A 27523-nucleotide genomic window follows, 5' to 3' on the forward strand; every position below is an offset into this window, starting at 1 on the left:
TTTTAAAATACATTGATTCCAATTTAATTACCAAATTCTGTAAACGCTTCCTCAAGCATAGGGCAATACAAAACTCCCAATATGTCACACGTCCTGGAAATGTTATTTAAGAGTGTATTGCCCCATGCAGCCTTGATTGTTACACCAAGTGGTCTCCAAATGAGCACATCAGAAGGCTTTCCCAGGCCTGCTCCAGAGCAGGGTTAAGTCACTGTCAAAAGAATAAAGATTCTTCTTGCAATCTGGAAGTGTGTCCCCACGGTGTTGTCCTTCACACTTGTATACTCAGCACTGCTGGGATGTTGGAGGCTTGGAATCTGTTTCAGGAAGGCACTTTAAGTTTTGCACTCCCCAGCAGAAACTGAAGAATTCGGTCCACCACCAAGGCGAGGAAGAAGTCAGCCAGCAAGACCTGAGCAATCACAATCTTAAACTGAAAGGGAAGCAGCTCAGATAAGTTATTTTTGGCTAAACAACATTACAACAGGTTTTAACTGCTGGAAGTTTCAACAGAACTAACTTATTTTTAATGGGAGATTATTAAGGGGCAAGCAGGGCTTCAGCAAAATAAATGAACCAATATGTAGCATCAGTGAATGGTGGCAAGTAAGCACTTAGTACGGAACTGGACAGTCCAGTCCCTTTCAGCTCTGCACTGCCACAAAGGAAGCAGGGATGCATTGCCTCATGTGACCAGACCCAGAAGTCTAGTCTCCCTCGAGGTGGGGAAAGACAGCTCAGTGCAGGGTTGCTCTGTGGGGCTAGGAGAGAAGAGCAGGGGTGACATGAAAAGCTCAGTGAGCCAGTAACTGCAGAGCTGCACTACTCAGGAATTTAAACCTGTCTAAAGCGAAGTAAATCTGTACAGAAAGTTCTGAGAGGCTGCTGCTGTGCCTCAGGGAGGATGCAGATCTTCAGAACCTCAACGTCAGACCCAGCCACAGAGGCAAGTTGGGGAGAGTAACCCAGGTGTTCTTAGTTTAAGAGTATTTAGAACAAGTAGCTGTAGCTGTTTGAAAACAATTGCTTGTTATCGTTCTCAAACACTGAGAACACAAGCCACATTATGGAAGAGTTTTGGGAAGTCCATAGGTAAGGAGATTTTAAATCAAGTTTTATCTTTAAAAAGAAACACCCCTTAGAATCATAGAACCATAGGGTTAGAAGGGACCGCAAGGGTCATTCAGTCTAATCCCTTAGATGCGAGCTGAGTTTGGTTTGTACACAGGGGAATTCAGAACCCAAATGGATTCCTGTCCAAGAGAATCCTTGAGGGTCTAGTCTTCAGTACAAGGGGCTACTTTCCAATGAGTGTTGAGGAGCTGTAAGTGAAGCATGAAGTTGGGAATTTCACAGGTGCCTAAGTTGAGTTAGGTGTCTGACTCCCATTGAAATCAGTGGGCACCTAAATTCATCAGGCCACTTTGAAAGTCCTGGCTGTAGCAGTTCCATAGCATTGGTTTCTATAGCAGTTACTCCAGAAGAGTCTGCCAGCGTGGAACACTCCATCCTGTCCCTGCTCACCTCCATGGGGATTTCCACCAGCCCAAACTTTTCACTGAACTCTGGTGAGGAGCCTGTCAGAAGGCCCACAATGGCCAGTCCTGAAAGGATAATGCTCCACAGTAGAGGTTTGTTCTCCCGCAGACTCTCCATAAAAGGGTGGCCCTGAAATGGCAAATGCAGCATTGAGACACCATCAGAGCAGAAGAGCCGCTGCAGCTCATCTTCACAAGGTTCAGTGGGAGGCAGTTTTCAACGCCAAATTCACAAGCTTGTTTAAAAACAGGACAGGAATTCTGGTGTCCCGGACAGGGAACTGATACTCTGATGTACAATTTGGGTCTCGCCTTGATGCATTCAGAACAGCTAACGTTGTACATAAGCAAACTTTTTCCAAACTCTCAACGGATGTCTCTACTGAAGGATTTACATCTGTGACACTGCAGTTAATAATTTAGAACAAATCTTTGTATTTCACACCCATAGCCATACTGCTAAGCCCACATGGGTTTAAAAAAAAGTTTCAGATTTGCAAACAGCTCAGTTCCTACAAGTGCATTTGCTTTGCTGTAACATTACAATTTAAATACAATTTTGTTCCTTCCCGTCTTACCTTGTAATTAATGGTGAAGGTGGCCATCTGCATTGCCATTGACATGATGTAAACCGTGCTATTCACCAGGCTGGGCTCAAACTCCTTGTACAAATCCACAAACTCTTCTTTCCTTAAAAAAAAACCCCAGACAAAGCCCTTTCTGATCAATGGAGCCCAGTTCTGGGATTTCAGAATAACTGGGACTAGGGCCAATTCATCAGATGAAATTTTAAAGCTCTGAAGGGAACCATTGTGATAATCCAGTCCAGTGGTCCCCAAATGTTTTCTGTCGCCTCCCCTCTTACCTGGCTGCGGCCAGGGGTCAGGTGAAGCCGCAACCAGGATTGGAACCGTGGGCCGGAAGCCAAAGGCCAAGGCCAGGGCTGCAGCTGGGAGCCAAGGTGGGGGGCCGAAGCCACCGCCGGGGCCCAGGCCAGGCTGGAACAGAGTAGGGGGCAGATGGGGGCTGGGTGGCGGTCCTTTCCCGCTTCCATGGGGGCTGGCCCAGTCCCCGCTGCGCCCCCCAAACGTTCCTCCGTGCCCAACACTTTGGAGACTCCTGATCTAATCTGACCTGCATAACATAAGGCCCTAGACTCACACATAGTAATTTCTGCACCAAGCCCATAACTTCTGTCTGAGTTCAGCATCTCTCAGGCTGATCCCCACCCAGTCTTACTATAAAGAGTTCTCAGCTCAACTCTGCTAAGTTGTCTGGTGACCTTCATTTGACTTGCAAATCAAATCCACCTTTTTGCATATTTCCCTCCTTCCTACCAAATTTAAGATTAAGCAGGCAGGGGCTTCTAAGTGAAAATAAGAAGGAAAACCACCATGAAGGCAGCAGATTTTCCCTACACCTTCCTTCCCAGATGGGATTTGCCCATCCAGTTTAACAACTTGGTGCTCAGTCGCAGCCTGAAGATAGGTGCTAACATTCTGTACTTCAGAAACAAGCAGCACTCACTTGGAAGAGCTGCGAGCCTGTGCGCCATGGTACAGATACACCAGGCTAAGGAAATGGACGAGGAACTGCAGCAGCACCGTCAGAACAGTGTAGAGATTAAAGATATTGGGTAACGGACGCTCCCTGGAAAGTGTCTTCAGAGGCTGGAAACCAAAGGAAAGAGACACCAGGATTTAACAGATGGAAATATTGTACGAAGACGATGAAGCTGGTGCCACTGGCCAAGCTGCCAGCAAGATCCCACCTGTGTCAACTGTGCCCATGAAATGCCCAGCTCTTATAAATTCCACTTCACACAGTGAGACCTTCAGCTGCATACTGCAGGCAACAGTGTATCCCAGGTGATTAATGCCTGCATCTGACCATGTGCTCTGGCACACTGAACAGAAATGCACTGTCTGATCTCATTCTTAGACATTCCCTAAAGTGCTATGTGTTGGCCTCAGAAAGGCCTCCCATAGCCAGGATCCGGGGAAGAGCGAAGTGACTCACTGCACATTCTGGGCAGGCAGTGAACTGGCTGGACAGCACTCACTGTAAGAACAGAAGAGCTGCTTTCCCTACCACATTCCTCACAAGACAACAACCACCCTTCCCATTCCCTCCTTCGGAAGCACTCCCAGGTCCAGGAGGCCACCATGCAACATACCTTTGACCTGGAGATGAAGAGGAAGCAGCCAGCCAGTAACAAACCCTGAAGCGTTGCTTGGAAGTCACTGAACTTCACTCCTTCCAGGTAAAGGACGCTCTGGCTGTACGCGAGGATCAGGGCATTCAAGGCCAGGATCTTAAACATTTGGAGCGTGGTCACTAACGTGCAGCGACCTTGCTTGATCACGTGGCAGACTGAAGAGCAAGAGGAAACAGCAGTTTGTCCTCAGGATGCAAGCAAGTTCTGTGGCTCCATTGGCACAGCCCCCTCCACTCGCTGGGACCCAGCACGGGGGAGCTGCTATGAGCCTAGAGCTCACCTTTCCCTTGACCCCAGTGGGCCATGGTCACTCAGTTTACATCTCCAAGCTGGGAAATCCATCAGGGGAAATGAAAGCTAGGAATACGGGAAGCACCCTCTTGGCCTCATGTTTGAGGCATTTCCTCCCAATAAGAGTCAGTGTTTGAATCACTTTTCCCCACCCCACCCAAAGCCCTCCTGCCTTTGCGAGGGCCTGTTCTGATTCATACTAGAGATGCGCCCAGGCTGCTCTCCTTATCGGAGTAGGACGGGTCACCAGCCGAGGGGCAATCCTACAGCACAGACCTGCTCCCCTGTTGCTACTTACTGCACTGAATGGAGGAGAGCTTCGATGTAAAGGGAGCAGCGATGCTGGCGTCACCCAGTTTCACAATAGGCACGTGGTCCTCTTCCAAATCCTTCAGGACCTGGCTGATCCGCTCCTGGTTTCCAGTGAGAGAGGAGGAGACATTTCATTATCACAGACTGGGATAATAGGGAGACTTGCATCATCTCGACCCAGCCCTGATCCTTGCTCTGAGCGGCTCTCCACACTGCCAGGACCTTAGACAACCCCTCAGCCTACACCCCGTGAGCCGGCTACAGAGCTCACCCCACCCAGACATCTTGTGACTGAACCCACCTCCAGGAGGCCTGTCAGCCGACACCCACCAGTGTCATTTTAGGGGCAGGGAGGAGGAAGGCTGGGCTTGTGGACTCCCCTGGGCAGAACTGGAAATGTGAAGGCTGGTTTATGGACCCATGAAAGGACAATATTGTCATGAGCAGCTGCTGCAAGTCTGACTAGAATGAGCCTGCAGTGGTGGGGGCTCAGGAACAGGACACCTCCCTCTAGCTTTGACTTCCTTTCTGGCCCGAGAAGCCTTCCAGATGCACCGAATGGAGTGTGTGGAGGGCCTTGCTGCAATCAGTTACATTCCTGGGGTGTACTGCCATTTCCAATTCAAGAATTAAAAATACAAGCCCCAGTGAGCTGGGGTGTGTCTGTGTGCGTGCGTGCGTCCGTCCCAGGGATGTGGACAGAGTCAGCCACTGAACCTGGAAGGGGCTGGGGTCCAGGCAGACCTGGTTACCAACCCGTTGGATGGCCAGTTGCTCTTCTCTTTGGGACATGACCCTGTGCTTGGCGGCGCGGGAGGTGGGCTTCACGGCACTGCTCCCTATGGCAGGCAAGGCGGGTCTCCCATCGTTGGGTCCATCGCGAGGTCTCTTTTTCCGCTCAGGGAGTCTCTCGGGAGCATTTGCCAGCAGCGCCACCCCTGTAAGACCAAAATGTCAGCTTCAGGAAAAGAAAGGTGAAAAAACCCGAACTGGCAAAATGACTTCACCAAGTGGGAACCCTCAGCTCCCAGTGGCAGAGTCGCCCTTCACAGCCCACCTTAGAGCGGTGCAGAGCAAACGTACGAAGGGGAAGGTAGCACTTGTTAGAGCAGGAGAGTGGGACTTCTGGGTTCCAGTCCTAACTCTGTGTGACCTTAGACAAGGTTGGTGAGCTGACCTGAAGATCTTTGTGTCAGCGCGAAAGCTCGGCTCTCTCTCACCAACAGAAGTTGGTCCAATAAAAGATATCCCCTCCCCCGCCTTGTCTCTCTCATATCCTGGGACCGACAGGGCTACAGTAACACTGCAGACATTTCCACATCTGTAAATGGGAATGTGGTAATACCCCCGGCCTCAGTAAAGCTCTCGTCACTGCTGAAGGAAGGTTTTAAGTATTATCTAGGAGTCAATACTGAAGGCACTAAAACCACAGCCTGTATCCAAGGGACCGTAGCTGGCCTACTATCCTAGGTAGAAATATACCACATTACTCAGCTCAGCCTTATTTTGCTAAGGGAGACAGAACAGAATAAAAAAAGGGGGGGGGAGGACAGCAATTGGAGCATTCTCACCAAATGATTCCACAGAAGGCATTTACTGAACCAACTGAAACAAGAATCTGGAAAGTTTAGATTAATCCGGATTTAGGGATGTCTCCGACTCGGAATGCAGGATTGATACGCAGTCTGGTTACCCAGGGAGGTCCCAGACTGGGGTCCCCATCAGGCATGTTACCCTCAGGGGCTGAAGCAGCAGCAGAGGAGCGGGGAAGAAGTTGCTCTATAAAGCGCTCCCAGGGTAACTGCTTTGTAGCCAGTTTTTCCCCTCTAGGTTAGGCTCATGCCATGTAGAAGCAGAAGCTGTGTGTATATTTCGCCAGCCTACTGCTCATTTCACCCCCCGGGGAGAGACGATGCAGCTCCAAACGGAGTCTGACACATTAAATACTGGCGAATCCCAGCTGAGAAAATCCCCAGTAAATAAGTAAGTCCCTAGAGATGCCTGCAGCAGGGTCCAAATGCTGAATTCTGCACCCAGGGATACAAGCCAAACCCAGGAAGCCACACACAACCTTCCTCCTCATTTCATGCTGACTCACCCACATCTGCATGCTTCAGGGCTCCAACGTCGTTAGTTCCATCCCCACACATCAGCGTGACAAAGCCAAGCCCCTTTAATGTTGTGATGACAAACTCCTGCAGTGAGAAGTGCCCAGTCAGGAACGAACACCTACCCAAGCTACTGGGACTGTGTGTGCCAGGTACTGAAATGGGCTGGGGCACACGCTGAATAGCACCTTGTTAAATACCCAGTCTTATGCCTCACTCGGTTTTTAGTACTGGGGCTAAGGACTCAGATCAGAGGGCTCCTTTCCAGTGAACAAGACAGGAAATCATGCTGCTGACTTGCCACCTACAGCTCTCACTAGTCACCCCTCTGCATCTTCTGAACGAAGTAATTCAGCAGAGGACCAAGGGGCTGAGCTCGTTACAATGAATGCGAGTGGCAGGTGCTGAGCCCCACAGACTCTCGGACGCCCCCGGTGTGCTGGAGTCATTCTGGATTTGGGAACGCAGGTAAGGTTTGTGCTGTTACTGTTAGTAGGTAGGACGCACCGAGACAGGCAGAAGCCCAGCCAGGGGAGAGCCCAGTCCTACAGCACTGAGATTTTACAAAGGACGAGCATCTCACCTTTTGTTTCGGTGCCACCCTGGCAAACACCTGAACATGGGGTATGAGCTTCAACAATTGCTGTCTGCTCGCAGTCTGCAGATAACAGAGCCCTTCCCCCGTAACACACAGGTTGTGACGTGTCAGCTCTTGCAGGGAGTGTGGAAAGATGGGGAGCGTGGTGGTACCGTCGATGGACTGCCACTGCCAGCAGGAGTCTGAAACAGAGCGCAGGGGGGTTGGGAGTCAGCACGGACACTGCCATGCGGGACTCAGGGGGGAGACTGCACAGAGCCAGGTGTCTGCAGCACCTCATCACTAGGGACTAGCTACCCTAGTGAAAGCTGGCACATCGCCAGACAGTCTACACTCTGGGGCCACCTGCTTGCCCCCATGCTATCTATGGGACTTATATGGCCCCTCTGTCACACCGAACCCGAGCGCCTCAGTGTCCTTAGTGACTTTATCCTCACAGTCCCCAGGGAGGCAGGGCAGCGCTACTGCCCATGTTTCACAGACAGGGGAGGAGGCGCAAGAGGCTGACTTGTCCAAGGTCATGCAGGGAGTCTGCAGCAGAGCTAGAAACCAAACCAAGTCCCTTACCACCACTGCGCCCCCGCAAACCTTCCACAGAAAGGGGCGGCCTGCCAGCTGCTGTTACTTACGCGCTGAGACCCCCAGTGATGGGCTGGGTAGCCCATACGCACACTGCTCCTGCCAGCTGCTGTTACTTAGGTGCTGAGACCCCCTGGGTAGCCCATGCGCACACTGCTCCTGCCAGCTGCTGTTACTTAGGCGCTGAGACCCCCTGGGTAGCCCATACGCACACTGCTCCTGCCAGCTGCTGTTACTTAGGCGCTGAGACCCCCAGTGATGGGCTGGGTAGCCCATGCGCACACTGCTCCTGCCAGCTGCTGTTACTTAGGCGCTGAGACCCCCAGTGATGGGCTGGGTAGCCCATACGCACACTGCTCCTGCCAGCTGCTGTTACTTAGGCGCTGAGACCCCCTGGGTAGCCCATACGCACACTGCTCCTGCCAGCTGCTGTTACTTAGGTGCTCAGACCCCCAGTGATGGGCTGGGTAGCCCATGTGCACACTGCTCCTGCCAGCTGCTGTTCCTTAGGTGCTGAGACCCCCTGGGTAGCCCATACGCACACTGCTCCTGCCAGCTGCTGTTACTTAGGCGCTGAGACCCCCAGTGATGGGCTGGGTAGCCCATGTGCACACTGCTCCTGCCAGCTGCTGTTACTTAGGCGCTGAGACCCCCTGGGTAGCCCATGCGCACACTGCTCCTGCCAGCTGCTGTTACTTAGGCGCTGAGACCCCCTGGGTAGCCCATGCGCACACTGCTCCTGCCAGCTGCTGTTACTTAGGTGCTCAGACCCCCAGTGATGGGCTGGGTAGCCCATACGCACACTGCTCCTGCCAGCTGCTGTTACTTAGGCGCCGAGACCCCCTGGGTAGCCCATACGCACACTGCTCCTGCCAGCTGCTGTTACTTAGGTGCTCAGACCCCCAGTGATGGGCTGGGTAGCCCATGTGCACACTGCTCCTGCCAGCTGCTGTTACTTAGGCGCTGAGACCCCCCTGGGTAGCCCATGCGCACACTGCTCCTGCCAGCTGCTGTTACTTAGGTGCTCAGACCCCCAGTGATGGGCTGGGTAGCCCATACGCACACTGCTCCTGCCAGCTGCTGTTACTTAGGTGCTGAGACCCCCAGTGATGGGCTGGGTAGCCCATACGCACACTGCTCCTGCCAGCTGCTGTTACTTAGGTGCTCAGACCCCCAGTGATGGGCTGGGTAGCCCATACGCACACTGCTCCTGCCAGCTGCTGTTACTTAGGTGCTGAGACCCCCAGTGATGGGCTGGGTAGCCCATACGCACACTGCTCCTGCCAGCTGCTGTTACTTAGGTGCCGAGACCCCCTGGGTAGCCCATATGCACACTGCTCCTGCCAGCTGCTGTTACTTAGGTGCTCAGACCCCCTGGTGATGGGCTGGGTAGCCCATACGCACACTGCTCCTGCCAGCTGCTGTTACTTAGGTGCTGAGACCCCCTGGGTAGCCCATACGCACACTGCTCCTGCCAGCTGCTGTTACTTAGGTGCTCAGACCCCCAGTGATGGGCTGGGTAGCCCATACGCACACTGCTCCTGCCAGCTGCTGTTACTTAGGTGCTGAGACCCCCTGGGTAGCCCATGCGCACACTGCTCCTGCCAGCTGCTGTTACTTAGGTGCTCAGAACCCCAGTGATGGGCTGGGTAGCCCATACGCACACTGCTCCTGCCAGCTGCTGTTTGTGACCTGCTCTGAGATGTGCGGAGGAAGGCCCTGCAGAGGGGCACTGGATTATCTGGGACTCTCAGCAGCAAAGTCATTACACTTTCTGCCACCAGAGGTCAGTGTTACACCCCTATGCATCCGAAGAAGTGGGCTGTAGCCCACGAAAGCTTATGCTCAAATAAATTTGTTAGTCTCTAAGGTGCCACAAGTACTCCTGTTCTTGTTACACCCCGGTGACCTGTGCAGGCAGCCAGGCTGGATACTACATCAGAGCAGGCCTGTTGTCTGGGCTAGGATCCATCACCTTTGCTGTGGGGAGGCTGCAGGATGAGGGTGTTCTCCTTCTGGATGAAGTGGAGTTCTTGAGCCACATGGCAGGCAGTGAGCGGATTGTCCCCTGTGATCATCACTACCTGGGAGAGGGAAACAGGTGGGGTCACACGAGGTTACCGAGGTCACGCTACATGCACGTGGCCCTAGTTACACAGAACAGAGAGAAGTTCCTGTACGCTGACCAGGTCCCATCTGAGACACTAATGATCACAGATGCTTTGTACAGCACCTTGTCCAGAAATCCAACCACCAGGGGCAAGGCAGAGCCCCGACCCAGCGTCATATTTAAATCAAGACTGGATGTTTTGCTAAGACAACTGCTCTGGGAATTACATGGGGGCAGGTCTCTGGCCTGTGCTCTGCAGGGGGTCAGACTAGATGATCACAGTGGTCCCGTCTGGCTTTGGACTCCACGAATGACGCACAGCTCAGGGCAGCGGCTGCCCCTCCCACGCCCCGCAATCCTGGAAGAGGCTGGTACCAGCCCAGTAGCTCAGGCGTCTGCACGGCCCCGGGAGCTCGTTCTCTCCTGCAGACACTCACATGGTGCGATGCATTCTGGATCTCCCGGATGACGGGCTTGGAATCAGCTTTGAGAGGACAGGAGACCACGATGAAGCCGACAAATCTCAGGTCACATTCCAGAGCCTCGCGCTTGAACTCTCGCACCTTCCACGGAAAAGAACCACACCGGAGTGTTACACGCCGTCTCACGAGCAATGAGACCCCCATCCACTGGAGACCATCCTGACTGGGAACGCCAGGGGCAGCCTGAGGAGCATGGAATGATTCTGGATTCTCCCTCCGCTGCCCTAGAGACAGCATCCCCTTTGGTAATATAGTCACCTCCCCACTTTCTGAGCCTCCACACGCTCCTCTCACAGGCATATGATCTCCGTTTTACAAGAGGGGAAACTGAGGCACAGGCAGGCAGAGCAAGTTGCCCAAGGTTACACAAGAAGTCAGTGCCAGAACTGAAAATAGAAACCAGGAGACCTGAGCCACAGTCCCTTGGCTCTAACAATCAAATAAATAAATAAATAAATAAAATAAAATAAAATCAACAGGATTCAGGTATAAAAAAACCAAAGCAGTTACAGGTTCATCTGTGGCTTATGACAATCGTCTCCCCATGAGGTGTCTGTGCCACCCCCTCCCATGTGGGCGCCTTCCTTTGGGTGGGTGCTCGGACTTTAGGGGCCTAGGCATGGAGCCGGGGGGGCTGGAACAATTTTTATAGTGGGGGTGCTGATGATGAAAACCACATATTTGGGTTATTACTAATACTTCAAGCCAGGGAGTGCGGCAGCACCCGTATTTCCAGCACCACTGCATGGAGCCGAGCGTACCTGCTGATGAGTGAGGTGCCCCAGCTCTTTGTAGCCAAGCGCAAGTACCCTCGCCCCCTCGCGTGAGATTTCTGTGTGCATGGTGCGGTAGCTGCTCGGGCACTGAGAGAACTGCAGAAAATGGGGGTGGGGGGAAACCAATGTGTTAAACACTATACGCAGGTTACAATGCTTCATATCAAATACACTGTGAAGCAGAGGCGCTTCCGTGCCTGAGCAGGGGTGAGGCAAGCGGGGAGCTCAAAGCAGCAGCAAATATCCCGACCGAGGGCAGGAGAGTGACTTTATCGGATATTCACCCTTCTGCTGCCACTCGTATTTGCAGGCCTGAGAACAAGCACAGCGAGGCCAGGAACATCACACACTGAGCCACCCTTGATTTAACGGGGATAAATGTTGAGCCTCTGCAGTGGAGACTGTTTTTACATGGGAAGAGGGGTGTCTGGGCCCATTTTCAGGACATAATTCAGGTTCTGGATTTGAGGATGGAGTCACCCAAACCCAGGCAAGCTGGTGGAGGCCCCATGAACCGATTCCCATTTTAGGACACATCTCGCTGGCTTAAAGCCCATTCCTTGCGTGTGATGTGCTCACCATTGCATGCAGGGTCTCTGGGGCCCCTTTCACAGCTGCAATGTAACAGAGATCAGTCGAGCCAATCTTCTCATATGAAGCCAAGACGGACATTCTTTTCAGGGCACTGGCAAAATGAAAGCGCTGGTGAATTTTCAGTCCCTGAGTTTTAATACTTCTGGGGAAAACTTTCTCATCTGGAAACAAACAGATCGGGAAATCCTGAAAGGTTTCTCAGCATTGCAAGCAGCATCACTTCCCTCGGCTCCCAGGAACGAATCATTCACTAAGAACAAACAAGTCTCCCCACCCAAGCCTTGCAGCATGGTGATGATGGAAGTTCTGGCCCCAGTGACTGAGGGATGGAATTGCCCGGACGATCTCTGGGGATCAGAACAGAGAGCTGCTTCTGAGCATGCCACATCTGCAGCACGTGGTAGATTTCTAGATTTAGGCTACATCTACACTAGGAGCTGGGGTGTGATACCCAGCTTGCATACACATGCTAGCTCAGGTCTAAATAGCGTAGCTGCAATAGCACGGGCAGCGGCAGCACATCTTAGCCATGCCAAGTACAACCCACCTGATCCCCACTGGTACATACTCGCTTGCTGCCCGTGCTTCTGCGGCTACACTATTTCTTATTGAGCTAGTGCAAGTGTACTTTAACAGCTTGCGTACACATATCGTCCCTGCAGAGATCCTGTACAAGGTCTCCCGCAGCCCTTCCACGGCAGTGCCAGAGCACTCGCCAGGGTTTATGTAGGGCAAAGCTCACCCCATGCAGAGGACTACTACAAAGCCCACATAAGCCTACAAAGGGGGGTGAATTTCACCCACAGGAACGAAATTGGGAGGAGCAGCTTTATTATCACTAATATCTACACACACACGTGGTACCAGTTTGTGCAACTGGACACATGTAGGAATTGGCCATTGTCTCTACCTTTGGTCAGAGTCCAATCCACAGCCATCAGCATTGCTTTCTCTAACGGATCTCCCACCAACGTCCCGTCATCCAACTGGACCAACGAATGGCAAGTTGCGATCACTCGGTGGGTTTCTACAGGAATGTCAGACACTGGCGTCACTTCCTTCCCATCCCTACAGTGGGGAGAGACTACGTTAATAGGCTTGGACAGGCCGTCAAAGCTATACGTGTTCTACAATTTCTCCAAGCAAATAATTACTGTCCCAGTGTCCTGAACTGCTAGAGCTTCTCACACCAACAGCAAAGCTGTGGGAAAGCTGGCCCAATGACTCAGCTTCTCAATGCTGCAACTACAGCCACTGCCCCTGAGCAATCCCAATGGAGCAGATTCCTCAAAGAAGAGGCCTTAATTGGAGCACCAAGAAGTGCTGTTCAAGGCAACTGAATGCACGTGTAACACACCATCCTGTCTAGCTGGGTCTGCTCAGACAGATGTGTAATTCACCAGCCTGTCTAGCTGGGTCTGCTCAGACAGATGTGTATCGTACTTAGATTACATTCATGTGCAGCCTCCAAAGGGGTGTTTCTAGTGCAAGAAGTCATTCTAAACTGCTCTCCCCACACAGCCCCCTGCGTGCTAGGGCGGAACACATACCAGTCAGTGGCCAGGCTACAGTCTGAGATGGGGGAGAGTGAGGGATACACACATGCCAGGCTGGTTATGTCACCTGGGCAATGTCCCACCCTCACTGTAGCTCATTAACAGACTCGCAGGACACGAGAGGCTTTAAACCATTTCTCATAAGCCTGAGAACAAGTGGGCACGAAGTCACAAGTGTTTGTGGTTTACAACAGCTGCACCAGCTCAACATTCATTGTAACCCTTTGACTAGAGTGCGTGAGTATCACTCAGCCTCGCTCACCAGGGTTTTGTTCATTCTGTAAGTAACTGCTCCGACCCCTGAAATATTTTGGTTACAGTGATTTTCTATATTTATTTTCCACATGTTCCATAGCGTGAGGACTTCTGACTCCTCAGTGTACAAGGCACAACATTCCCATAATCCGAGGGGTAAGATTTAAAATGAAATAAACCAGAGGGGTTTCTCTATGAGGGACTCTGCCATTGAGGTGCAGCTCACCAGGGTGGGGGCTGCAGGCTGGTGCAGAGAGGCACAGAGGGTTTTAGCAATTAAGAACGTATTTATGAAATCCCAAAAGAACCACCAAATTCAAGGGCTCTGACGCTGCAAATTGCTGCACAAGTGCCATAGCCAGAGAACCTGCAGGATCCCCCTTCCCCTAGCCTAGAACCCGCTTCTGGCTCATCTCCTTCACTCCCCCCAATTCATCCTCTCTTCCCCACTGGACTGGCACTTCGCCTCCAGCGGAGGGAAGCTCTCACTGGGGCCTCCATTGTTCAAATGTCACCCACATTTGATTACTTAGCTACACGGGATTTGGTACTTTGGATCACTGGCCCACCCAGTCGTGCATCCCGGCTGTGACAGGGCCCACTACCAGACGCTAAAAAGGCAGTGAACCCCCCATCACACCCTGAGTCGACTGTACAATATGGTTAACATTACCCCTGGGAACCCATCCCATGGCTTACCTGAGCCCAGCCACACCTCTTACCACCAGGTGGTCACTGGTGAGGGTGCCAGTTTTGTCAAAGCAGCAAACCTGAACTTTCCCAGCAAAGGGGATTCGGAAAGGTTCTGTACAGTACACGTCTGAAAGAGAGGAGATGGGACCCTGTCGTGTATCACAGAGACACAGCAGGGGCACATTGGGGTCTGCAGCCACCTAGAATCTTTTCCACAACATACAAGCCAAAAACCCTGGTGCTCAGCCACAATTTATTTAACAACCTCAAACCTTCTGCTCTGTAGCTTGTGAAGTTACAGTCAGATTTAACCCCAAAGGGGTGTGGAAGAGCAGTGATACATTTGGAGGCCGTTTACCCAGGTAGGTTCTTAGGCGGGCACCATCACTACGGGTCGGAACACTTGTTGAAAAAGCAACCGAACCTGGATTTTTGAGTGGGAGCTTGTTTCCCTCACGCACTCTACTTAGGAGCTATTTCCAAGTTTCAAAACAGTGTGAACCACCTCTACCCGACCCTGAGAGTCACCTCCCTGCTTTGAATGACACAGGAATCCTGCAGACACTCACACAGCACACACGGCGAACCAGGGAGCCAACCCAGTTGTTGCTATTTGGAGAGAGGAGGTTGCCATGGTGTATAAAAGCCAGCAATTTCACACACTTTACGTGGCCATGTGCTGCAGTCCCGGGGATACTGGACACCAGAGTGCACAGTGTTTCTATTCCTGCTTTTGGGCTTAGTACTTACAGAGTTTGGCCAGGGCAATAAGGGAGGTGTTGACAGCCAGAGAAAGTTCAATAGGAAGTTCGGGTGGAACTACTGAAGTCAGTATTAAAGTGCATTCCAGAAAGAGTTTGTATCGATTCCTGCTGGGGTCCTTGGTGCCTACAAAATAAAACCAGAGACATGCTGCTTCTCCGCTCCAGACAAGGTGCCACAGGACAACAAATGGACGCGTCAGAGGGCACAAACTACTGAGGAATGTGGGAGAAAAATGGAATGAGCCACGGCTCACACCCACGCACGGAAACAGCCCAGCTTCTTCAGCTACCATCTCCTCCCTTCCCCGCCAATACACCAATAGCTATTCCTACACTCCTGGCAAAAGCTAACTCCCAGGACGAGGTGCGAGGAGTGCTCACCTTCAATCCACACATACGCTGCAGCAGCAATGGCAAAGACCAGAAGGAACAGGATGAAAATAAAGGTCTCCAAGTTGTTGGCTGTCACTCTCTTCACCCCAAAGAGGATTGTTCGCAGCAGCTTCCCCTGAAAGGAGAACTGCCTTCAATGCACGAAGCTAGTTCTGCAGCATGCAGTACAGTTTCTTGTAAAATACATGACAAATGTATAAAATCAAGATAGCCTGCATTCTGATTCTCTGCTGCACGTGTTGCATTCCATTCACTGGACAATGCAGTGCCACCCACGGGCAGGATTTTAGCATGCTAATCAGTTGTAGGTCAGTTAAGTGTGTTTCTCACTGCTCTTTATTTAAGTGGCCTTGACTTTCCATCCATCAGATTTTAAAAGCGTATTACCTTGCACTTGTCTGGTATTTACAAAACACACCTCAGCACCCACGGGCAGTAACTGTTATTACACAGTAATTTGTTCAAAGTCCTAGTGACTCAGTGGCACTCAGGATTAGAGCCCCGGAATCCTGACTCGGAGCCCTGTGTTCTATCCTCTAGACCATTCCATCCGCCCACCCACAACAAAGGAATTCCAAGAACCAACCTCACTGTTCCAAACAGGTGAGTAACTGTGTCACCCTGATTTGAATTTCTCTCCAGCAATTGATCAGAACTACCTCCCTTAAACGGGTGTTCTCTCATGCACTTCTTACCTGAGATGTGTTGAATCCAGTCCTCAGAACGTATGCCACACACCCGTTATCAACAGCTGGAACAGGAGCAGTAACAGCAGCATTAAGCTCAGTAGAGATCTTTTTTATACACACATTATAGCTAGAACAAAATTGGGGCTGCATGTCCCTCTCACCCTCCAGGAGAACACGGTGGCCTTCAGCAAAAGATTATTTCATTTTAACACTCAATTTAAGCTGCCATCTAAAAGGACGGGGCAGGGTGACAAACTCAGCACTATCGCCCAGAAGCTACATTGTTTAAAAGGAGTGGGCCAGGCCATGGCATTCCATCTGACCAAAGCCGCCTGCTTGGCAGTACATACGTTTCAGTCCTGTGCTGGCTTTCTGGGGTGGAATGTGCTGCACGACCTTTGTTCCCCCAAATATGATGTGCAGTCTGGCGTCTGTCTGCATGTCCAGTACATGCTCTGGATTGAGATCCTCAATGGGCTCCTGAATGAGAGAATTCGGGACTCAGAGAAGCAGGACTTGTTTCCAGTTAGCTGCCAACAACTGGACTCCTAACGTTCCTCTACGGTCCCATCTCCATGAGGCACTCTCAGCTCCCCTGCGAGCAGTCTGCAGGAACTGACCCTGGACTTGAACAGGATACTGAGCTCCTGCCTTTGTCCTAGCTCAGATACCTGGTACCCATGAGAATCCTGGGGTCAGAGAATTTGCTCACACTTGGATCACCGGCCTCCACAGGGAGGCTATTCTAAATGTGATTTTATCATGTTTAAATCACGCACTGGCATAAAAACAAGGGAGATTCACTGGGTTTGAAGCTCTCTGTGCTTGTCCCTCCCCTGTCTGCCCAGTCAAAGCAGCCCAGACTGGGGAATGTGGGGGAGTGGTGGGCTGTGCCCACACACTGCAATCCAGCCCCAGAGGCCGCAGCCACAGCCAGACAAAACAGACAGTCTGTTTCTCATTTACTAGATCGTCAGTCATGGATATGGGGGTGGATAACACTCAACAGACCCGGATTTTCTGGGCCAGAGTTTACACAAAGATTGATCTGCACCTATAAACCCTGCACTGTTTAGATGCTGCGGTGGCTGGAATGAAACTTGGTGCATAAACAATGAAGACGTATCAAGCATTACTGAGGACCTGTCTCTCACCTTCATCTGAGGCACAGACTCTCCAGTCAGCATGGCTTCATCCACAATGCACTTTCCACGGAGCAAGAGCACATCACATGGCACTAGGTTCTCATGAGGAGATCGGCCTGAAATCAAGAGAGCAAAGCTTAGAAGTGGCTCATTGTGAGAGCTGGCCATTGTTAGCCCGTTTGTCTGGCAGGATGCAATTCCCCTTTGCTTTGGCTGAGATGCGGCGGATTTCTAAGGGCAAATCGCACTTGCAAGTTCCCAAATCTGTCCCATGACCCTCACCAAAACACAAGCTTCGATGTGAACCAGAAGCTTTCCGAGAAAGCCCTGAAACTAGAGGGATTTAAAAGTAAAGGAGCACAATTCTTACTGCCACTCAAGCTTTAGACTGGGGACAACACTTCTGGGCCAATGCAATCTAAAAAAGAATCACAGTACAGGGATGGGGACAGCATCCTATTCCCCCTTGTCCTCCATCCCCATCCTCTGCTTTTGGATGGAACTTTCCACTCTTAGAACCTCTGATCTGAAGCAGGGCAGCTGTGGCTGATTTTAGTCCTAATATTTAGACTCTAATCTTTGAGAATAAAGTTAGAGATCTGTGGGATCGGAACTTGAAGGACTCTCTCTCAGGCCTATGAGTTTTCAGCCATTCATGGGCATTTAAAGATTCTTTGTTGGAATTTGTATGGACATTTTGACTGGGTTGAATTGTAAATTTAATTAACCTCAGTCAATACAGGTAGAAGTGATTTGATTTCATAAGGGCTTTTGATTGTGTCAAGCATGCAGGCTGTTACCAATGGAAACAATATCCCCTGGGATGATCTCATCACTGGAAATGGGACGCCACTTCCGGTTTCTGTAAACCTGTAGAACAAAAGCAATGTGAGAAAGAGCACTTAGATACTATGAGGACGGGTACTAGAGAAACGTATGACAGGGGAGAGAGAGCGATAGATGACAAGACAACAAAAGCACAGCTCTGCACATAAACAGTGAATCTGCATAAACCGTCTCCTCAACCCAGCTATCAACAAACCATCCCTGAGTTTACAGTTTGGAATTCCCCATTACTACCCCTTGGAAGCGCAGAGTTGAAGTCTCTTTCCCTTCCTTGGGCACAGAGTGTTTTGTTGCTGTAGGTGCTCATTCTATGTGTGTTTCCGTCTGTATATTTATATATAAAATATCATTTTATATGTGTAACACACAAGAATCACATGCATTTTCCAAACAGATACAAGAAAAAGAAAGTACCGAAGGAGGAGGGGACTAAATTTTGGGGCCTCAAGCTGAGCTTGGCTCTTTTGGAATTGTTCCCAATCAATTGTCTTTCCCCCAGCTGAGCACCCACACACGCAGGACATAATCTTGCTGTTTTATAATAAATCTGAACTTAAGAGTTAAACAAGTGCATGCAAAGGCAACAGATGTCAAAAGGCAAATTGGACATAAGAAAACAGGAAACACAGGAAAGTCTTGTTGCTCCCTCAGCAAGGTGTGTCTATTTAGAGGGTAAACTCTGCTCTTTCTTACAGGCCATGTCTAAAGGGCCTTGCATGCTCTTGGGCTCTATATTACATTCCCCAGTTTCTCAGTGCTGAGTTTCTGATCATCATCCCTCTGCACTCACGTACCTGAATCATGTATGGCTTGTTACCCATTTTTCGAATCTCTGACATATTTCTCATTTGCTGTTGGACCAGAGAAGCTTCAAATGCCACCAACATGGAGAGAGTGAAGACACTGTAGTACCAGTATTCATCCAGGCACCAGAGACCCACACAGAACACCTGGAGGAAACAGATGTGGAAGCCATTCCAGCACTCACCCCATAAAGAAGCTAACATGTCCCTGAGAACTCAAGTCCATCAGTAGATCAGCACATCCTGTACTGTTCACGTGCTTGGACACTAGAATGTCACTGTAACAGCCCAGCAGGAGAAAACAGACAATATTAAGTCTTTTTTTTAGAGCCAGTGAACAGTGTTGGCTTGCTGGGGATTGAACTCCTTTGTTCTCGAGAGAATAGATACAGTCTGTGCAGTGACCAGGCAAACACCTCCTCTACTTCTGCCCTGACTCAGAGGGCCAGAAGGGCATTCTCTAGCCTTGGTCTTTGGCCTTTCTGCTGAGGCTACCAAAGGGGACAGTTCATGCCAGCTATGATGGGCTCTGGACCACACATTGGACGGTAACAACTTTCAGTTATGACTGACCAAAGATATGTCAGCCCTTATCCCCAGAATAATAAAGTCTCCCCCACAGTAGACACTGCAGTGTATGAACGGTGCATTTTTGGCTTTTGGAAACAGCCAGCCGATTTCAGATTCCCAAACTAAGACTGCAGATTGGAGGGAATTCACTTCTTTGCAGTTACAAACAACAGTTACAGCTCTTGTTTACCTGAAAGACGAAGAAAGGGGCCGTGGCTCTCTCTTTAAAGAGTTCCAAGAACTCTGGCACCACCATTTCTGCCCTGGGAAAGAATAAAATTTTGTTAATCTTGGTGTTCAGGCCTCACAGCACCATCCCAACCCAAAAGCTATTGCAGCCTCTGGAGTATGAACGGGGGGCTTTGTTCCCCTTTGTACCAGAACATCTTCCCCTTCTCTTCATTACTCTTAGATGTAAGGAATTTGACTCTGTAACCAGGGCTCTTTCAGGGATAAACCCCAGACTTTATGCTGCTGTAGGAAGTAGCTATCTCCTTCCTCTGGGGGATTTAGCTCCCAAAAACCTGATAATCTGGAGCAAGGACATTCAAAACCCAGTGCCTGGAACCCCCAGTCCCTGAAATCCTTGTTACTACCCCCGAACACTCACTTGTTTGTGCCGTATTTCTTCTCAGCCACTCGGATCTCTCTGTCCTCCTGGTAGCCTCGGGCACTCTGGTAATAGGAGAGGGGGTGCTCCACAGGGAAAGCCACAGGGAGAAACTGTTTCCTGTCATCGACCTCGTAAGAGTACTTAATTTTCTGAAACTCAAAGGAAAGGGCTTCCTGCCCATCTTCCCCCTGCAGGGATTATGCAGAAGGGAAGAGCATTTAGACTTTCACATCAAAGGGCCCTTACAGTAGGGCCACATCACTTCACATATACTATAGGGAACTGCACTGGCTGGGAAGGCTGGATTAGATGGGACCAACTAGACATTTACAACTTTTGTTCCTAAACAACATTGTCTGTGAGACTACAGGTGTTAATTACAAATGTTGCACTTTCTAAAACCTCTTCTTCCTTGCCTGTGATGGATATCAGCTGGTTTTCAGCCAAGCTCTAAGGTTTTAATTTAAATTAGTGGCTTTGGAAAGGCAGGTTGGAGATGAGTACGTTTGCTAAGGAACAGCAGTTCCCAGGCAGCTGTCAGCTCTTATAAAGAGCTGGAGTCTAAGTCTGTACCTGGTCTCGATGGAGTGGCACAAGCTCTGCAGATCCATTATTTGGGGTTGGCACAACTTTAGCTAATGTGGCTTTCCTAGGACTGGGTTCCTGAAAAACACAAAGCAAACATGCACTCTGTAAAGCAGGTCACAAGGTAAGTGGAAGCCAGGAGGGATCCATATACAGTCATTATGAGCCACTGTGAGCAACACTCAAACACAGAGAACATTCCTCTATTTTTACTGGCTTATCTGGACTTTTCATTGATATTTTAAAACCACCCAGGAAAGACCAACACTTGCAATGAAAATTACCCTGTATGCTGACTCCCAAGGAAAGACTGAGTTCCTAGAGGGGAGGGGGGAGAGTGAGGCAGAGGAATCAGATGAACTTAGCCCACCCAACATGCTGCAGAGGATAGAAAAGTGAATGGGAATAACTGCACAGTTTGAGATTCTGAATGCAAAAACAATTAACCACAAACTCTTCCCAGCCTAGCAATTGTTGACGGTCAGGTCACATCTTGCTGGAATGAAAGTTTCCCATAAATTTGATAAAGTCTCAGATTTGATCAACAAACTCAATGTCCCATTAACTTTGACATGATCAACACAGTTGCTCCTCAAACAGGGGCCTCCACTTCTGAGTGCTCTAACGATGCCCAGTAAAAAACACAAGTATTGTCAGAGCAATCTCAACCCTTCCCTGCACGCCTGGAGTTGCTGTCATCTGTCTACGGAAGGTCAGGATGCACCTGGACCACTTTGTTGATGTGCCCCTTCCCCCCCCCCCCCCCCCCCCACACGCACATCCTTAGGCGGCTGGGCACCTCACAGGAGAGAGAAGACTTGGCTTTGCAGAGAGATGTTATTACACAGTTCTCTGTAACTGGGATGGATACATCTACATCCTTGCAATATCAGAAAACCTTTGGTGCTGCTTTAAACAAAAATCAGGAGCCTGTTCCCAGAAACCTACCACTGCCATTCTAACAAAAATCACAAGCCATGTTCAAACAATGTCAAACGGTCTCCCTTCTACTCACGACTACTGAGCTAGATTAGTGCAAACGTCATAGGATTCACTCAACAGCTTGGGGACTCTAGCATGGAGGAACAATAGGGAGCGGAGGATCGTTATAATGAGCTCTGAAGATGCTCGGTGAGGAACAGAGAGGGGAGACTGTTAAATTCAGACCATTCATCATACCAGACTATTTTGTTAACAGTTTCCCGGTTTTGTCACCAATTTGAGAGTTTAGTTTTCAGACATAAAGGAGAGAAAAGGCTGACTACAGGTTGTGGTGGTGGGGAAGATGTAATCCAATGGTATCTTCAGTTCCTTATGGGCAACAGACAGTATTAGGAGAGAGACTTTCTGACAGTGAGATGTATTAGGCTGCAGAATCTCCTAAGGGGAGTGATGGAAGCCCTGTTGGGCAAACTAGGCAAAGGACCAGAGAACAACCCTGCCCTGGCCCCCAGGATCAGGAAAGTGGAATAGATGGAAACCGACAGAGCTTTTCCATCTGCCATTATAATGAAGTCTGTAATGGTCTCAACTGACATTTAGCAATATTGGGAGGGCATGTGAATAGACAACACCTTTTACTATATACTCATGAAAAAAGGAGGATCCATTGCTTAGAAGAAAGGCTTACAAGTGCAACAAAAGCATCTAATAATAAAAGGTAACTGACTAACAAAAAAAGCTCGGAGATGCTACTTTCCACATTACAGCAAGTTTCAGATTTTAGTTATGAACACATCGGAAATAATAACACTGTCCCCTGACATAAGGAAAATCTCATAAAACTCTGCCATGTCACATCTCAAACTCATGCTGACCAAAGGTTACCAGATTAATACCCTGAATGGAGGATTGTGACAGCCCACTCACATTACAATGAAACCATCAGGGCACACTCTACTTTTAGTTTCATTCTTGCAGCTCAACCTGCGCTAGCAGATTCTCTGGCAAAAGGGGATTTCCTGAATAAAAGGAATCAAGAGAAGCAACATTTTAACCCTTTTATTCTTCACATTTTCCTCTGGATCCAGCTGCACAGTTTGACCCAGACTTTAGTCTATTTAATCTGACATTATCCCAGCATCTAAAAATAACATCCAAAACAACACAAAAGGGAAAGCACAAAGGGCAGAGAAATCTTCAACCTCATTGAGGGGTACTGTTGCAGCATGGCTGGGTGGAGGACTTTAGTGACTAGTCAAAGGTCAAATCTTGCCCCTACCCTGGCGGTCACAGCAGGAATGTTCCCGACACTCTGTTCTCCAAGGCTTTGTCAGTTTAAGTTTTCCACACGATGTAGCTTCCACCCCAGTCCTGAAGAAACTAATCCACAGCCTAACAAATCTCAGAGCATTTTGCCAAATAATCTGCCTAGTTTTTCCTTTGCTCATTTTCATGCAATTACCTGCCTGTAGGACCCCTTCAGCCACCCTGTTTCCTTGCTGTTTACATTGTTAATTCCTGTAGCTCACGGTTTGGATTTTTAACTCTAATGATCAAGATAACTATATTTGCAACATATACAGCTACCAAGGCCTTTGAATAACCACTGGGCGTGCCAACTTTGGTTAGACAAATTCCTGGAGATTTCATCACATGACATAATCTTTAATTAAAGTTTAATCTTTAATTCCTGGAGACTGCAGGACAATCCTAGAGGGTTGGCAACACTAGTAACCACTTCCTGCAATCCAAAGCAGTAACAAGTTGTCTAGTCAGTAACACTACCAGAACACTGGGAAAACTCTAGGATACAGCCCACAGTGTTGGCAGCCGGCTCCAGGGGCTCATTTGCTTTGAGAGCTCCTTGATTGTCTGAATAAATGCCCAAGATACAGCTGCAGACCTATGCCAACTACTCGGGAGACTAGTTAATGAAGCTGTACCAGATGTTTTTTGCCGAGACGATTTGCAGTTCCTAAGAGGAAGCTACACAGACAGTTACAGGAATTGCCATGAAGTGAGGCAAACCAGCCAGAGAAAGCTAAGCTGCACCCAGAGCAGTTCAGTCGTTATAAAGCAACTTTTTTGTGCTAAAAAAGTTATCACACCTGCAAGCAGGGCCAGCTCAGCCACACACACTTCTCCCCTACACGTCCCAAGTAAAAGCAGACCAGTTTCAATGGAGAGATATTTCTGTACAAGAAAATGTTTCATAACCCCCACCCATAATCACCCTCCCATTCTGTTTCACTTTCTGTCTAAAAGTGCAGTGTTGCTATACAGCTATTAAACCACTGCCATGTCACAGCAAATGAGTTATCCCTGTATACTCGGCTGCCACCTCCTACCTCAGAAGTGGCTGCATTTCCACAGTATGGGAAGCAATCCTGCTGGATAGTTTCTGATATCCATGGTGGCTCTTCAGAACTGATATCACTCATTACTGTTACTTTACACCTCTACAGCCTCTTCCATCCAGAAATTCTTCACACACAGCACCAGAATATTACAGCGCCCTGGAGGTTGGAAGTGGCAGACAGCTCATGGCCAGCAGGGGAAGAATCCAAGCTCAAGACATTAGAGCAGCCTCCCACGATTACGTAGAGAGCCCAGCGAACATTCCAATGTCCACACGGGACAGGGGCAGGGTCTCACTCAGAGCCCTCCAGACAATGGGCAGATCCATTCCAGAGTAAGAAAACTAAAGGCAAGCGAGGAGGGAGGTAACCCCGTGTCAGAACATAAGAATAGTCATACTGGGTCAGGCCAATGATCCATCTAGTTCAGTATCCTCTTTTCCCACAAAGGCCTATACCAGACACTTCAGAGGAAATGAACAGAACAGGGCAGTTATCAAGTGATCCATCCGCTGTCATCTAATCCCATCTTCTGGCGGTCAGAGGTTTAGGGACAGGGAGAGCATGGGACTGATCATAGAATCATAGAATATCAGGGTTGGAAGGGACCTCAGGAGGTCATCTAGTCCAACCCCCTGCTCAAAGCAGGACCAATTCCCAACTAAATCATCCCAGCCAGGGCTTTGTCAAGCCGGGCCTTAAAAACCTCCAAGGAAGGAGACTCCACCACCTCCCTAGGTAACGCATTCCAGTGCTTCACCACCCTCCTAGTGAAATAGTGTTTACTAATATCCAACCTAGACCTCCCCCACTGCAACTTGAGACCATTGCTCCTTGTTCTGTCATCTGCCACCATTGAGAACAGCCGAGTTCCATCCTCTTTGGAACCCCCCTTCAGGTAGTTGAAGGCTGCTATCAAATCCCCCCTCATTCTTCTCTTCTGGAGACTAAACAATCCCAGTTCCCTCAGCCTCTCCTCATAAGTCATGCGCTCCAGACCCCTAATCATTTTTGTTGCCCTCCGCTGGACTCTTTCCAATTTTTCCACATCCTTCTTGTAGTGTGGGGCCCAAAACTGGACACAGTACTCCAGATGAGGCCTCACCAATGTCGAATAAAGGGGAACGATCACGTCCCTCGATCTGCTGGCAATGCCCCTACTTATACAGCCCAAAATGCCGTTAGCCTTCTTGGCAACAAGAGCACACTGTTGACTCATATCCAGCTTCTCGTCCACTGTGACCCCTAAGTCCTTTTCTGCAGAACTGCTACCTAGCCATTCGGTCCCTAGTCTGTAGCTGTGCATGGGATTCTTCCGTCCTAAGTGCAGGACTCTGCACTTGTCCTTGTTGAACCTCATCAGGTTTCTTTTGGCCCAATCCTCTAATTTGTCTAGGTCCCTCTGTATCCGATCCCTACCCTCTAGTGTATCTACCACGCCTCCTAGTTTAGTGTCATCGGCAAACTTGCTGAGACTGCAGTCCACACCATCCTGCAGATCATTAATAAAGATATTAAACAAAACCGGCCCCAGGACCGACCCTTGGGGCACTCCGCTTGAAACTGGCTGCCAACTAGACATGGAGCCATTGATCACTACCCATTGAGCCCGACGATCTAGCCAGCTTTCTATCCACCTTACAGTCCATTCATCCAGCCCATACTTCTTTAACTTGGCAGCAAGAATACTGTGGGAGACCGTATCAAAAGCTTTGCTAAAGTCAAGGAATAACACATCCACTGCTTTCCCCTCATCCACAGAGCCAGTTATCTCCTCATAGAAGGCAATTAGGTTAGTCAGGCACGACTTCCCCTTGGTGAATCCATGCTGACTGTTCCTGATCACTTTCCTCTCCTCTAAGTGTTTCATAATTGATTCCTTGAGGACCTGCTCCATGATTTTTCCAGGGACTGAGGTGAGGCTGACTGGCCTGTAGTTCCCCGGATCCTCCTTCTTCCCTTTTTTAAAGATGGGCACTACATTAGCCTTTTTCCAGTCATCCGGGACCTCCCCCGATCGCCATGAGTTTTCAAAAATAATGGCTAATGGCTCTGCAATCTCATCCGCCAACTCCTTTAGCAGCCTCGGATGCTGCGCATCCGGCCCCATGGACTTGTGCACATCCAGTTTTTCTAAATAGTCCCGAACCACTTCTTTCTCCACAGAGGGCTGGTCACCTTCTCCCCATATTGTGCTGCCCAGTGCAGTAGTCTGGGAGCTGACCTTGTTTGTGAAGACAGAGGCAAAAAAATCACTGAGTACATTAGCTTTTTCCACATCCTCGGTCACTAGGTTGCCTCCCTCATTCAGTAAGGGGCTCACACTTTCCTTGACTTTCTTCTTGTTGCTAACATACCTGAAGAAACCCTTCTTGTTACTCTTAACATCTCTTGCTAGCTGCAACTCCAAGTGTGATTTGGCCTTCCTGATTTCACTCCTGCATGCCTGAGCAGTATTTTTATACTCCTCCCTGGTCATTTGTCCAATCTTCCACTTCTTGTAAGCTTCTTTTTTGCGTTTAAGATCAGCAAGGATTTCACTGTTTAGCCAAGCTGGTCGCCTGCCATATTTACTATTCTTTCTACACATCGGGATGGTTTGTTCCTGCAACCGCAATAAGGATTCTTTAAAATACAGCCATACATAAATACAGTGATCATCTTGGCTAACAGCGATTGATGGACCAACCCTTTCATTCACTTATCTAAGTCTTTTTTGAACTCAGTTATACCTTTGGCCTTCACGGCATCCCCTGGGTTACAGGTTCTCAACTTTTTCTTTCTGAGGCCCCTGCAACATGCTATAAAAACTCCACAGTCCATCAGTGCCCCAACAACTGTTTTTCCTCTTTTAAAACAGGGGATGGGTCACTGGATGATTCCCTGTTCTGTTCATTCCCTCTGGGGCACCTGGCATTGGCCACTGTCGGATGGCAGGAGACTGGGCTGAATGGACTTTGGTCTGACCCAGTCTGGCCGTTCTTATAAGCCAGGGCCTGCATTGGAGGGTAGCAAGCAGGCAACTGCCCAGGGCCCCACGCCACAGCGGGCCCCACAAAGCTGAGTGGCTCGGGCTCAGGGCCCCCGGCTTCAGCCCTGCACAGCGGCGCTTGGGCTTCCTGCCCCGGGCCCCCGCTAGTCCAACACCGGCCCTGCTCGCGGCCCCCAGGGGCCCCCCGGCTGCCCTGGGCCCTGTCCCGGTAGTTGGGCGGGCCGAGGGGCTCAGCCCGCACCAATGGAGACCTCACACGTGGCGACCTTTGACCCCAAACGACCGCCCGCTCGCGCCCCCGTGACTCACTCTGACGCAGGTGAGCGCGCAGTGCGCGTGGACGGACCACAGCCCCGAGAGCGCGGTGAGCAGCTGCGCGACCCCGATGGCGGCGAGCGCCAGCAGCGCGGCCTCGGGGGCGCCGCGGCCCGAGCCGGCCTCCTCCTCCTCCACCTCCCCCCAGGCGGCCCAGACCCGGGGCCCCCACAGCCACAGCCAGGCCGGGTACAGCCCGGCCACGAACGGCAGGACGGTGCCGTGGAGGAGCCGGGGCCGCCGCCGGTACAGGGTGACCGCAGAGACCAGCTCGTCCGCGGGGCCCGGAGCCGGAGCGGCCACCGCCATCTTCCGGGAGCCCTCCTAGCAACGCGCCGCTTCCGCTTCCGGGGGCCACGGCGCCCTGGCGTCCAAACCGCGCGTGCGCAGCAACCTCGC

The 27523-nt window shown here is 50.1% G+C and overlaps 1 protein-coding gene across 1 annotated transcript; it reads right to left on the reverse strand.

Annotated features, from left to right (window-relative positions):
* On the reverse strand, positions 1–27433 carry ATP13A1 (ATPase 13A1). Its single transcript, XM_065419056.1, has 26 exons — positions 27119–27433; positions 20507–20596; positions 19931–20121; positions 19511–19583; positions 18742–18897; positions 17902–17971; positions 17111–17217; positions 16307–16436; positions 15963–16018; positions 15256–15382; positions 14861–14998; positions 14117–14237; positions 12517–12674; positions 11592–11767; positions 10998–11108; positions 10192–10317; positions 9620–9728; positions 7051–7247; positions 6458–6554; positions 5116–5297; positions 4346–4460; positions 3715–3911; positions 3066–3208; positions 2117–2228; positions 1525–1668; positions 1–433 (listed from the first exon to the last, which is right to left on the reverse strand). The coding sequence occupies exons 1-26, from the start codon at positions 27431–27433 to the stop codon at positions 323–325; spliced, it is 3552 nt and encodes a 1183-aa protein (XP_065275128.1). The 3' UTR covers positions 1–322.
* Between the last annotated feature and the right edge of the window lie 90 nt (positions 27434–27523).

This window comes from Emys orbicularis, chromosome 19 (assembly GCF_028017835.1).
Source record: "Emys orbicularis isolate rEmyOrb1 chromosome 19, rEmyOrb1.hap1, whole genome shotgun sequence".
Lineage (NCBI taxonomy): Eukaryota > Metazoa > Chordata > Testudines > Emydidae > Emys > Emys orbicularis.

Excerpts from the sequence above, each read along its gene's own strand:
- ATP13A1 (XM_065419056.1), bottom strand. The coding sequence starts at position 27,433 with ATGGCGGTGGCCGCTCCGGCTCCGGGCCCCGCGGACGAGCTGGTCTCT. Across the intron at positions 16,019-16,306 it reads AGCCAGCACAGGACTGAAAC|CTGTTGATAACGGGTGTGTG; the intron begins GTATGTACTGCC and ends CTCCTGTTCCAG. Across the intron at positions 10,318-10,997 it reads GGCACCTCACTCATCAGCAG|GTGCGAGAGTTCAAGCGCGA; the intron begins GTACGCTCGGCT and ends TTTCCGTGGAAG.